Below are 13,184 nucleotides of genomic sequence, written 5' to 3'. Positions count from 1 at the left end.
GAGGGGAGGGATTGGGGTCAGAATGGGGGGGGCTGCAATTGTATGGGGAATATAACAATAAAATTTATAAAAAATATATATATATATATATATATATAAAAAAAATATTCTGTTTCATCTCAGACCACAAGGTTCAAAGTGGGTATGGTCCTCTTACTAGCTCAGTGACAATCCCACAAAACAGTCTAAATCTTGAGAACAGATACAAATTTTGGTCGGGTCGCACAGAATATAAAATACATCATCAACAATTTGCTAGTTCACATTTACAGTGTCTTCTGACCAACTGGTAGAGTTGAACATAAAAACTCTATCATTTAATTTACTTCTATATGTTGCATTTCAGATGCAATGTAGCCTGAAAACATGTTTATTTTAAAACTTACTCTGAAATATGACTGAATACATTAACATAATTCAGAACGAGCCGGTAAACAACCAGCAGAACACGTTATATAATTCTACCGAGTCTCCTAAGGCTCTGCTTGTAAAGAAAAGAAACTACTGGACAGAAAAAAGTTAAAATTGGAACCTGATATTCAAGTGTTCAATAAAACCATAAATTTGCTCACTGGTGTCCAGAGTGAGTGCATACGGGGCCAAGATGACTGCCAAGAAACCAGCCAACCGTGAACCAGAGCAGTAGAAGCAGCAGTGACCTGGCCATTCAACCAGCACGTCACCGAGGTGCACCTCAGACCCGTGCCCCACAGCCTGCCATGACCTCTAACTCCTTCAGAAACTGGGACACTGAGCAGTGACTTTAGCACTGTATGATCTCTGCACCCTAGAACCCTCTGTCAAGAGCCACCAAGGGCAGCCAGGCTCACGGGCAGCTGACACAGCTTTCCTTCACCAAATAAAACTCAGACATCTGCGAATGTGCCCCTGGACTGACCAAGGGGTGGTTCACCACCACACAGAGAGCCAGTCTTCTGCCTCTGCATTGTGTGGCCCCACACTACAGAGGTTTTACATTTCTGTTGCTTTAATGGGTTGTAGGCTCAGAAGCCAGGGCCCTAAGAAGGTAAGGGGCCAAAGTCTACCCAGGGCATCAGTGGCAGACAGGGGCTGGCATCCTGGCCATCTGAACCCTTGCCCAGGCCTTGGCCCACTGCCTTATTTCCCCTCGTCCCTGCCTGCCACCTCTGTTCAGGCCCAGCAGCAGGACAGGATGCTTCTCCAGGGATGATATCACTGGGTTCCACCTGACGATGAGGGGTGGGTCCCCATTCATGACTTTAGTAATATAGGAGGACACAGAGAACCAAGGAGTCTGAGGGCTCTCCCCAGGCTTCAGGAAGAGCACTTCTGGGTGGTCGTGTTTCCACACTCCCATCTTTCTTCTGGGATTGTTCTGGATGGGTAGGCTACCCCACCATGAGCCTGGGGGCGGGCGGAGGGGAATTCATGCAGCCAGGGTTACATAAAGGTTCTCAGCTTCCAAAGGCATCAGAAGTCACAACAGGATTGATGAGCTTGGTCTACTAGGTAACGTGAACCAAACCAAATGTCTCGGACCCTGCAGTATCTTCTGCATGGTGTCCAGGTCGTCTCTGTTCCACTAAGCAGAGACTGGGACACAGATAAAGGTGGCCAATGGAGTCTGCTTTGCCTCCCTGACAGGCAGGGGCAGCTTTAACTTGCTTACACTTGTTCATGGCCTTTATCCTTGCCTGGGAGACAAGGTTAATATCAGAGAAGGAAAAAAAAATGTTGGCAAGTTCTTAGAAGCAATCTGCTATGTTTGCATTCCTAGTAATCTCACTTTTCTTTAGGGAACCATGCTGTTCTTGAGACCAAGTGGCTGCAGTAGAGCTGACCCTACACCCTGACTTCAGGGGGCCATGCGAAACAGATGGCCTGGGACTTAGACTGGACTACCAAGAATAAGGCAGGCGCTTTCTTTCTGCTGTGGTTTTTACAGAAGGATATAAACCCAGAGTCCTCAAGAGCCACTTCCTAGAGAGAGCCTGCATGGGAATGATGTCAACCCAGAGAAAAGCAGGGCTGAGGAGAGAGATCAAGGCTTGATAACAGCTGCTGAGTCCCTAGATCCAGCCAGATCTGAAGCCCACTTCCCACATACACCTTTAAAAAATTTAATTCAGCAAAAGTTATTTTACTGTTACAAAATAAATTCTTCTATAAAGTTATCTATATTATAATTCCTAAATAAAATAATTGTTATAAAGTTACAGTATTTGTGTGATTTGAAACATCAGAGAAGCAGAGGTGGAAGAAGCGGGAAACAACCGCATTTACACACACGGCATCTGGCAGCCGTCCAAGGCTGTCCCCTGGAAATGAAGCAAGTGGCACACAGGAGTCTGTCCCATTTTTCATATTAAGCTCACATCGTCAGAACTGCAGCTCTGCCTAATTACTGTGATTAATCTCGCCAACTTCTAAAGATAAAACGAGTGTGCGTCTTCTGATGTCTGACGACACTGCTGGGGCATGAAGAGAGCGAAGGAGCCACGAGTGACCAAGTCCTCCTCGGGGAGAAATCACGTTTGCTGCCCCCACGCCCCGAGACTGGGTGAAGGAGAAAAGGTGGCAAGAGCCGGTCCCCAACTTACCTGGCATGGCGTGAACGAGGTCCCCGCACAGAACGAAGAATCTGGGCTTGGGGTTCAGCCTGTTGACGGCCTGCACGGCCTGCTCGGTCAGCCGGATCTCCTGGCCCCACTCGTCGCCCCCGCTGTCGCAGTTCCCCGTGGCCCAGGCCTTCATCAGCCCAAACTGGGGGTCTGCCCCTTGGATGAAGTAGAACGGCCCCTTCCACTCCCTTTCCTTCTCTGGGGAGTGGGGGTGGGGGGGAGAGAGAGAGAGAGAGAGAGAGAGAGAGAGAGAGAGAGAGAGAGAGAGAGAGAGAGAGAGAGAGAGATATTATAAAACGTGTCAGGAAAAGCATCCCAGGTTACTGGGTAAATGGATACAATATTTTCCTTAAATTAAGTAGGTCATTTTAATAAGCTGCTGTTGAAACATACCATTTTCCTGTCATAGTCTGGAGGATTCTGATTTATACTAATTATGCCTGGGACCCGGTGATTCCCAAAGGCCAGGAAAAACCACGTGGGCCGCAGCAGCCACGCAGCCAGGCTGCTTGTGCTCAAGGTGGCCGGCCCGAACGGGGCGCGGAGGCCCACAACAGGCTGCAGAGAGGATATTAATGTCCAATAATAGTTTTTTAATTAGAATTAAAAATGCCCCAGATTGAAAGCTGCCAGAAGTATTATATTTAAATTACAAGGTGAAGTGCTTTTATGCCAGGCTTAATGGCACGGTTTCGGGGGCTATGGCAGAATTTTAATTACGAAACTTGGGGCTTGGATGTTCTGGCTATCTGGTGGGAAATGCAGCGCCAGAAATGAAATCTTGAAATGAGCTAGTCAACAGGGGCAGGGGAAAAAAGGATGCTAGCATTTCAAAGGCCTGACTTGGGCCTAAGCAAGGTGTGAGGCTGAGGCGAGGACAGGGGCCGCAGGAAGTGGGGGCCTTCGGAAGGGGGGCCAGGTCCCCCAATGAAAAGCCTACCCCTCCATTGGTTCTGCTGGCCCGAGACTGTGAGGGCCGGGTCTCTGCCCTCCTCGGCTAGGGGATACCCCGGCGCCTGCTTCTGCAGAGCTGGAGTGGCTGGTGTGGGCATGGAGTCATGTGGTTTTACAGCTTTGTGACTATTCTTTTTTGTGCCATCGAATCCTTTCTTCAACCCACACTTCTCGTGGCAACCCAGGGAGAAAGCAGGGAGCCTCCTCTGGCCAAGCGGGACTGGGAACAGAGCAGTCTGAACACCCCCATTCCACAGCTCCCCGACCTGAGGACGAGGAAGCCCGACATGTGACGTGAGGTGCCCCAGCCATCAGTGCTGGGACAAACCAGCCCACGGTCGTTTTCTTCTCTGTAGTGAGTTAGCGCAGCCTACACATTAATAACTGGCACCGCCTTTGGAGTCCTGAAGATTTCTGAATGTCCTAAAAGCCCTACAGATTCATTCCATGTCTGTGCGTTCATTCATTCATCTATTCAGTAAATATTTACTGAGCGCCGCTGTTGGCCGGGCCCTGTGGGAGGAGCCGACATTACCCAGGTGGACCAAGAGGGATGAGGCCCCAGCTCTCCTGGGGTTTAGCTCTCATGGCGGAGACAGGCAGCAAATGAGGAAATAAGCAGAGATGGCTGGAGAGAGCTGTGCTAAGCACCAGGAGAGGACTAAGAGGGGTGTGTTGGTTGATTTGGATGGATGCTCAGGGAGGGCATCTCTGAGGTGTATCACTAAAGCTGAGATCAATGGACAAGAATAAGTCGGCTGCGATCTTATTAAATTACACGGCCACCGTCCCACCTGCCATATGTGGCTTCTGTCATCTTAGAGTGGCCCGCTGTCATCTTAGAAGGCCACCCATCCCTCTTAATTCCCTTTTCAGGACTTAAATAGACAACCATACAAACAGCCAAAATTACCTGTACCTACTTTACAAAACAAGTTGTGTGAGCAAGTTCATCTGCCAGTTCTTGACCTATAGCTTGGATTGTTAGCTGTGCAATCAAATCATGAGCAGCCCACCCTGGATCTGCATGAGGCCCGGTGGGCCTGGCACAACAATCTCACTGCTAAGGACACGGCCTGGCACTACAATAGGTTCCACTTGCAGTCACTGAGCTCTTACCGGTGGAGTGGCAGAAGGATGCCGCCATGCCACCAGAGATCCATGCTATGATGCTCACGTCCTATGCGAGCCCTCTGCCACCCACCCCCCTTGAGTATAGACTAAACCTAGTGACTTACTTCTAAGAAGCAGAATACAGTGATGGGATAGCGTACATATCAAGCTAGACGGAGGCATGAAAACATACTAAATGTCTGACATAAAAATGGATAAAGAAATTGTGGCACATACACACAGTGGAATATTATTTAGCCCTAAAAAGGAAACCTTGCCATTTTCTAAGAGAAACATTATGTTAACTGAGAGAAGGCAGTTGCAGAAAAACAAATAGTGTACGATTTCACTTATATGTGGAGTCTAAAATACACTCACAGGGCAGAAAGAACGGTGGATGCCAGGGATTTGGAGGTAGAGGACATGGGGAGTGATGTCAAATTGTAAAAGTTTCAGTTATGCAAGATAAGGCCATTCTGGAGCTCTACTATACAGCCAGATGTCTATAGCTAATAATATTGTTCTGTAGACTTAACAGACTTAACACTAAATATAGACAACTTTTTACACGGCAATCACACCTCAATAAAGTGGTTACAGAGGAGAGGAAATGATTTTCTAGAAAGGCTAGAAAATGATGACTTTCATCATGCTCACATGCTTACTCTCTCTCAGAGCCCTCACATGGCCACACAGAGACCAGCCCTGTGCAGAGGCCCTGGCCAATAGCCTGGGGACAACAGGGCCCTCCATGCAGCACGCTGAGAGGAACTGAATCCTGCCAACACCCGTGAGTGAGCTTAAAGGGCTCCCCAGTTGAACCTTCAGATGAGAGCACAGCCCAGCAGGCCCCTTGAACCGCACTCCAGAGAGATGCTGCAGCAGCAGGCAGGGGAGGTAGCACTGGACCCTGACAGTCCCTGGGAGGATATATATTTGTGTCTCAAGCTGCCTGTCTTAGGACAGCCTGTTCCATAGTATCGGATATCTACTCTGACCAGGAGTTAGTGGTAAAGAGTCAGGAAGAGTCAGCAAGAATTCAAGAGTTGAAGGTTGGTGCCATTAAAAGAAACCAAGATTCCAACTTCTCTTTCAAAGTCAACTGTTTGGATCATTTCTTTATGTTACTTGAATAATAACCTTTACACCAGTGAATGCTTTTAGCCACGTTCCTGATTCTGAGGCAGTTTACAAAGCTGTTCAAACTGGATATATTAATCAGAACCAGACCAGGGAGGTGAGAGTCACCCCAAGGTCGAAGCATAAATCAACCTTCTACAACAAACAGAATTTACAATTTTTAAAAGCAAATGTTTTTAACAAACATAGTTTCCTACAATAAATAGTCATGGTCTCAATAAATCAATAGTCCATAGAGGTATTAAAATAAATCTTTCATTATAATTGTTTACTTAGTAAAAACTTATGCAGACTCTCAATTTTATGATGAAAGGTACAGAATAAATAGATTTAACCTAAAATGCATGACTGCTGGCAGATGCACATTCAGTCTCCCTTACCTGCGTCATAAAGGCAATTTGTTGACTGTTCTCAAAAGCACCTGGATCCTCTTTAAAGTTCCTGCTACAGAAGCTTGTGGTCTTTGATCTCATCTTAATTTTAATCAAGGATGAATTGGAGATATTTGAGGATTGTAACACTTAGTTCCAGAGGGAGGAATCTTCTGTAAATTTGTAACTCCCTCATCTCTCAAAAGGGCAGATTTTTACATGGAAGTATATTACGAACTCCTGACAACAGCTGCATACATCATTTCACCCGAGGGGAGCATGGGCCTGGTGTTCACTGGCTAACATCCTCGAGAGTCAGAGGCTGATGATGCCACCCTCCCTGGGCGGGGTGAGAACTGGCCCTCGCTCAATCACGCTTCTCCCTCCAAACTCTCTGGAAGCTTTGTTGTGGCAGTTGGAGCAAGGCAAGTCTGGATACACTGAGTCCACGCCTACACATCCCAGTACACAATCAAAGCATTAAAAAGAACACTTACAGGCCCAATTTTTAAAAAAAATTTACAAGTCAAAGAACTTAAAAAACAAGAGTGCCTGATGAAATGGTATATACCTGGCGACCCCGGTAAAGAAGCAGAATTCCCTGGAAATGGAAACGGATGGAGAAGGCGTGGATGACAAGAGGGAAGCAAGGAGACAGGCTGCGCTTTTGCATTGAAGGGGGGAATCCTAGCACCCCAGTTCTCAAGTCCTTGGACCAGCAGCAACCTGGAAAGACAGACTCTTAAGCCCACCCCAGACCGACGGAGTCAGAGTCTGCAACCTAACAAATCCCTGGGCGAGGTGCACGCAAATTTGGTCTGCAGGGCCTACAAGCGCTCAGGGGTTGCCCACCACAAGCCAAGTGTGGCTGCAAAGAACAAGACGCAGAGTGGTCCGTCTCCCTGACTTGAAATAATGTCTTGGAGGATTTGCTGTTGTTAATGATGATATATTTGGTTCATATTTTGTATTTTCCTATTCATTTTTAGTCCCTGCCTGTGTTCAGCTCACACGTTTGGTCCTAAACACTGCTTGGTGTTATCTATTACCATCTAATCATCATCCTTTAAATGGCCTTTTAAAACCAGGTCAAGATTCTTGCTAAGTCCAAGATTTCAGGAAAGCCCTGAGCTTTCTCCCACTAGGCTGTGCTGCTCATGGTCTCTGCCAACAGCCCAAGATTGGCTCAGGGTATAAGCCAGGGCCCAGAACACCCATCTTCCATGGGATGCTAATTGGTGGTCTCGAGAGGTCACAAACTCCAGGTCTCTAGATGTGATGGGGTTAGCCAATGTGTTCTCTTTGGCCCACGCGATGTTTATAAAAGTTTGAAGTTGTTGCCAACACTTTAAATTCATGTATTTTCCACATGCACCTGTTTTTCCAGATATTCTCATGGAAAAGCTGGCCATGTCAGGCCCAACTAAAGTGTGCCATGTGCTGGCAGGGGCTGAGCAATGGTTCCCCTTACAGGGACGGGTGCTCGCCAGTTCACCACAGTCCATCCTTGACCCACAGCTGGCCCATCAGCCCGTGGCCCCTGCACACGTCTGCCACCACAAGCCCTCAGCTAGGGTGACCTTTCTGCTTTGCTCAGAGGTACAAAGAGGAGAGGGAGCAAGGTCCTGGGTAATAACTTGATCAAGATCTAAGGAGAGCTGAGAGGCTAAGCCAGGGCGAGCCAGCCATGGTGCTCCAACGCCAGGGGAGGTCACCGGTGATGCAGGGGAGCTCACAGAGAACGAGCCAGTGAGGTGTGATGACGTCTGTGCAGACAACGAACCGGAAAAAACATAAAACCAATTACCAAATGTATTACATCACCAAGTGTCAACCGAATAGTTACCATAGCCTAAATCAAATTTTAAAATTAATTTTAAGGGCAAAATTGACTTTAGAAAGAAACTTGATTCATCCGTCGTATACAGAATAGTGAGATTTGGCCACCTCTGAATTTCTACTGACTGGTAGACACAATCAGCAAAACTGCCTTTCAAAATTGAGGGGTGGGCCTCCCCAGTGGTGCAGCGGTTGAGCGCTGGGTTGCGAAGCTGCCCATAGCCTCTGCAGCGCCGGTTCGAACCCCGGCTGCTCCCCGGCCCACGGAGGAGGGTCCCACATGGCGCGCAGACCTCTCCTGCCGTCCGCGGCTCCCCTCAGCAGTGTACTTTGGTCCTCCTGCCTGCTCTGCTCTGCTCCCCGCTCTGGCTCTGGTGAATTCTCTCACCCTCCTGCACTTCTGACTGTACCCAGTGCTTGTATAAATAAATAAATAAATCTTTAAAAAAACCAAAAAAACAAAATTGAGGGGTAAGATTTGGGGAGGTATTAAACTATGGACCCATGAGCCTTCTTTAAGTGTCATCAGATGCAAAGCAACTGTACACAGAAAAGAATCTTTAAAACCTTCAAAGATTCTTTAAAACCTTTAAACCTTCCTAGGAGACTCTGCCCATGAGCCAACATCCTGTCTGAAAGACAGGTACTCTAATTGCAATCCCTCTTTCAGTATCGTGAACTAAATGTTTTCTTGGATTTGTCTCTACCAATATATTCTCTTTCATTCATTTTTATTATTATACCTCTTGGGCATATTTGTCCGTTGCTAATGAAAGCTGACTTTTTAATATATACCAAGAATTAGAAACTGCATTGATCCTTTCACTATTAACAGTTAATCAATGACAAGAATAAATGGACCCCAAAAGCAAATGAATTACAATTGTATCACCCAGCTAGGAAAAGACTTATGGGTATCAGTGATGTCATTAATTAATACCTAATACTATAATAATCTGTGCTCTTGTAATTTGTTAAACCTATGCCAAAGCCTCTTAGTTTTATTAGAAACAACCTTTTTTACCTTCATGCTTCTGTTTCATATATATACATACACACTACATATATGTGCATATATACAGTATATGTATATTTCTATATACGTGTAAATGCATGTTTCCATGCACAAAACCAGTGACGAGGCAGACGTCTATACTCCATATTTATGTGCTTTAGTCTTAACAACCTTCCTTCACATTTGTGGGCGTTGCTTTTGTTTTGGTTATAAAACAGCAAAGCTGGGTAGTAGCTTCGCAGCTGCCCAGAGGCTTTCTGGTTAAAGAGCAAACGCCAATGAGATGCAAGTTTTGCAGCTCCTCACAGGAGCAGCCTGCACCGTGAATCACAATCTCGAGGCCTCTGGCAGTGCTCCGCATCTTCTCCGGGGACTAATCTTATTTCAGCAAAAAGGAGCAAAATAACTGTCATCACTTTGGGACTCTCTGGTTCAACAGTCCAGGTGTTCCACGGCACCAAGCTCTCTTCTTGAGCCTCCAGCTCCCTCACTCGGGACCTGAAATCACCCAAGTGCTTCACCTTGTGTGGGTGCGTCTGAGACAGGGCTGGCTTCATGCACAAATGAGCGCCTGCGGCTTTGGCGTGACTAGGTTATTTCTCTCCTTTTTACAAAACTAGTCAGGAACTTGCATTTCTTTCACTCTACAGACAAGTCCTGAGTGTCGGACTCCACACAGACTTGGCTTTGAGTGGATGCCACAGCCCCTGGCTCCTGGGGTGTCTAGCTGCCCAGCCCTGTTTCACTGCCCCTTCCTCACTGGAGAGTTTGGCAAAGGAAAGAATCACATCCTGCACAAAAATCACACCCTCAGCGAGTCCTCTGTGAGGAAGACACTCATTGAAGGTCCCCTCTCAGTCCAGCTCGGAGGATCCGCCAACACCGTTGGGTGCGCCCTAGAGGCACTGGGAAGGACAGCAATGGGGGCTCCCACCTCAGTGCAACCCTGCCTCTGCCCCTCAGAGTCTGCTCACCTGGAGGCCACTGGGAGGTGCCCCTAACTGTTTAGGCGAGCGCTCCTTTCCAAATCAATTTTAAAGTGTAAACCAGAGAAGCATGAAGGTAAAAGGTTGCTTCTAATAAAACTAAGAGGCATTGGCAGGAGTCAACAGAGATGAGCAGGTAAAATTACGATTGAATTAGGAGTTGGGGACGAACATAGACGCAAAAGACTGGACAAGGAAGAAAGTGCAAGCACAGAAGAATTCTCTGCTCTGTGCTTCCTTTCCAAGGGATTTTTAACTCACATCCCATGGAAGAAACCCAAAGTGGCAAAGACGGCCCAGGGGCACTGTTCATGTCAGGAAAAGGCCCCATGGCCAGCCCACCAGGAACACCTGTTAAGACGAGTCCTTGTCCCACTTCAGAAGGCTGGTAAATGAAGGTGTGCTTAGAGTCAGTCTCCATCATGTGAAAGGGGAAAATGTGCCATTTTTTGAATTCCCTTTTTTTCTATTCACTGGCATCTGCCAGGCTTCCACTGTAATTTTAAAATACTGAAAATTTCTAACAGACCTTTATCACACAATTCACCACGCATTGTGGACATACACCTAAATAGAAGAGCTTAAACTAAACCACTCTGTAAGTTAGACACAGGAGTACACAATCTGGCTTTAGGCGAAGAATTCTCAGACAGGACATCAAGTGATTTTTGAAGAGTTCTTGATACAGTGGACATCCTCGAGATTAAAAATGTTGGTGCAGCAAATGCTCTGTCATCAAGAAAGGGAAAGGCCAATGCAAAGAACGGGGGGAAATGTTCGCAGAGCATACATTTGATGACACACTTGAACTCAGAATATATAAATAACTCTTACAATCAGAAGTAAATACACAAATAACCCAATTAAAAAACAGGCTAAGTGGCCTCCCTGGTGGTGCAAGGGGTTCAGTCTCAGCACTATCAAGCTATTGAAGCTATCTGAAGCTACTGCAGCACCAGTTCGATCCCCAGCCAGGGAGCTGACCCACATGGTGCAGCAGACCTCTCCTGTCTCCCCGCTGCTCCCCTCAGCAGTGTATTTCAGTAGATCTGCCTGTTCTACTCCCCACTTGTCTCCAGTGAATACTCTCATGCCCTCCCCACTGCACCTCTGGCCTGTACCCCAGCTCTTGTATGCATAAATAAAGTTTAAAATAACAAACAACAAAAAAGGAATTAAAAAAAAAAACAGGCAAAGTGTTTGAGCAAACATTTCTTCAAAGCTACAGGAATAACCAACAAGCACATGGAAAGAAGCTCAGTATTGTTAATCATTGGGAAAATACAAATCATAATGAAGAGATTTCACTTCACACCCATTAGGCTGGTTACAAGCTGAACCCAACAGGAAGCCAGAGGGCAAGGAACCCCAAGGAGGTTGTAGGTCATAGAGGTGGACCTCCTGGAGCAAGGTGGGGAGAGAGCAGTTCTGGAGGGGCAAAGGGAAGACATTTTGCATATTCAGCAGGGGAATGTATAAAGGATCTACTCATACAACAGGCTATTGCCCCATGGGAAAATGAATACGCTAGAGCTACTTATACTAATGCAGATAAATCTCAAAATCTCATGCTGGGCAAAAAAGGCCGTTTGAGGTATGTACAGCAGACTACCTTTTCCAAAACCCACCACATGCTCTTCATAGTCTTGCTACTTCCCTTGCAATTCCCAGGAATTGCAAAGTTAACAAACAAGATTTTCAGATAGAGAATTACAGGAGAAACCTCCTTGATACAGGGTAGTCAGGGAAAATCTTATTTGAAAAGTGACTGTACTTAAAAACACGTGTGACTGTTGAGGAGTCAGGCCCAAATGCCCAGCTATTTGCCATGGGAGCAGAGACGAGCAGGGCCCAAGGCAGACACTTTGAATGGCCAGGAGGACAGAAAGATTTTGTCCTTTTAAAACGCTGCTCAAGAAAACAATGTGGCAGGAGAAATGGCAAGGGAAGAACAGCAAGTGTGAAGCAAGATAAGTGTGTACAAGCCAGACAGCAGGACATCTGGGGTGACTTCCCAGAAGGTACAAAACCGGTGAAAGCCCCTTAGAGAAGTTGCCCCCAGGCAGCCAAAGCCCTAGAGGCATAGGAACCTGGCAACAAACTTTCCTCCTGCCTTACAGCTCCATAATTCCCCTTCATTAGCATCCAGCCTGGGTCCGACCTTGGGTTACAGAAATGCTTTTAATCTGCTAAAGCTTCTCCAGGTGAGATTAACACGCCCGGTTCACAAGGGGCAGATTATCTAAACTCAAGGTCCAAGGCAGAGAGTTCTCAGATCGGACCTCAGAACCTTGCCGCTCGGTTCTGATGAACACTTAATATTTTGGCGGGTGACGCGTAGTAAGTGACCCGTGACTGTGGGGTACAAAATAACCCCCCCAGCATCCGCCGAGGGCCCCCCGGCCCCCCCTGTTGTTATTCCCGTTTTACACATGAGGAAACTGAGCCCAAGACTTGTTGAGGGCCGTGTCCAAGGCCCAGCTACCCGCTGTGCCTGCTGCCTTCCTCTGGCGTCCCTTCTCTCTGGGAAGTGGGGTTCCGAGACCGAACCCCTCGCCCTACAGCGGCCTCTCCAGCGCCCCCCTGGAAGCCAGACTAGCGGGCGGTGCGGCCGCTATTGCGGTCCCCAGCGCCCCGGTACAGCCCGTGTACAGGTCCGGCTGGAGGCGCGCGCGCCCTGACGCAAGGTTCCCGGGCGGTAGGTTCCGCAGCCCCGAGGTGACCCCCTCCCCGGGCGACGGGCCGGCGGTACCTGAGGGGAACGCGTCCAGGGTCCTGCCCCGGGCTCTGTGGAAAACACCCCCCGCCTCCGGAGCCGACATGGCGCGCGAGCTTCTGGCCTCGCCTGAACACGCAGTGTGGGAGGGAGCGGTGTGACTCCACCCCGGCCAACCGCCCGGCCGGGCCTGCCCCGCTCGGGGAGGCGTCCGCTGCCCGGACGCGGAGGGCGGGAGCGCCGGGCTCGGCCTCTCGGGGCGCCACTCGTGCTGCCTGGGTGGGGCGCAAGCGCGAGCGACCCCTCCGGGATCGACTGAGGTTCCTGGCGAGTGGAGGGCCCTGGTCTGGGGCTCGCCTGTGCCCCTGAGGCCTGCCTGGGGGCTCAGACTGGGGGGACCCAGCTTTTGCCAAAGATAGGGTTGCCAGGTCTAGCAAATAAAAGCCC

General features: G+C 48.2%; 1 protein-coding gene across 2 annotated transcripts in view; it reads right to left on the bottom strand.

Annotated features, from left to right (window-relative positions):
• The window catches only part of CPPED1 (calcineurin like phosphoesterase domain containing 1), a gene marked incomplete at both ends in the record, with an annotated part of 60,372 nt that extends 47,529 nt beyond the window's left edge, over nt 1-12,843 (bottom strand). The window contains 2 exons of one of the 2 annotated variants that reach the window (XM_084249629.1): nt 2,452-2,801; nt 12,774-12,843. In XM_084249629.1, coding sequence (XP_084105755.1) covers nt 2,452-2,801; nt 12,774-12,843 — 420 coding nt within the window. The remainder of the gene's footprint in view (nt 1-2,451; nt 2,802-12,773) is intronic. The other variant, XM_084249630.1, reaches the window with a different exon arrangement.
• Nucleotides 12,844-13,184: the final 341 nt, after the last annotated feature.

Source organism: Talpa europaea (assembly GCF_964194135.1).
Source record: "Talpa europaea genome assembly, chromosome: 12".
In the NCBI taxonomy this organism is placed as follows: Eukaryota; Metazoa; Chordata; class Mammalia; order Eulipotyphla; family Talpidae; genus Talpa; species Talpa europaea.
Note: the sequence above shows the minus strand (reverse complement) of the source record. Positions and strands in the feature narration are given on the sequence as shown.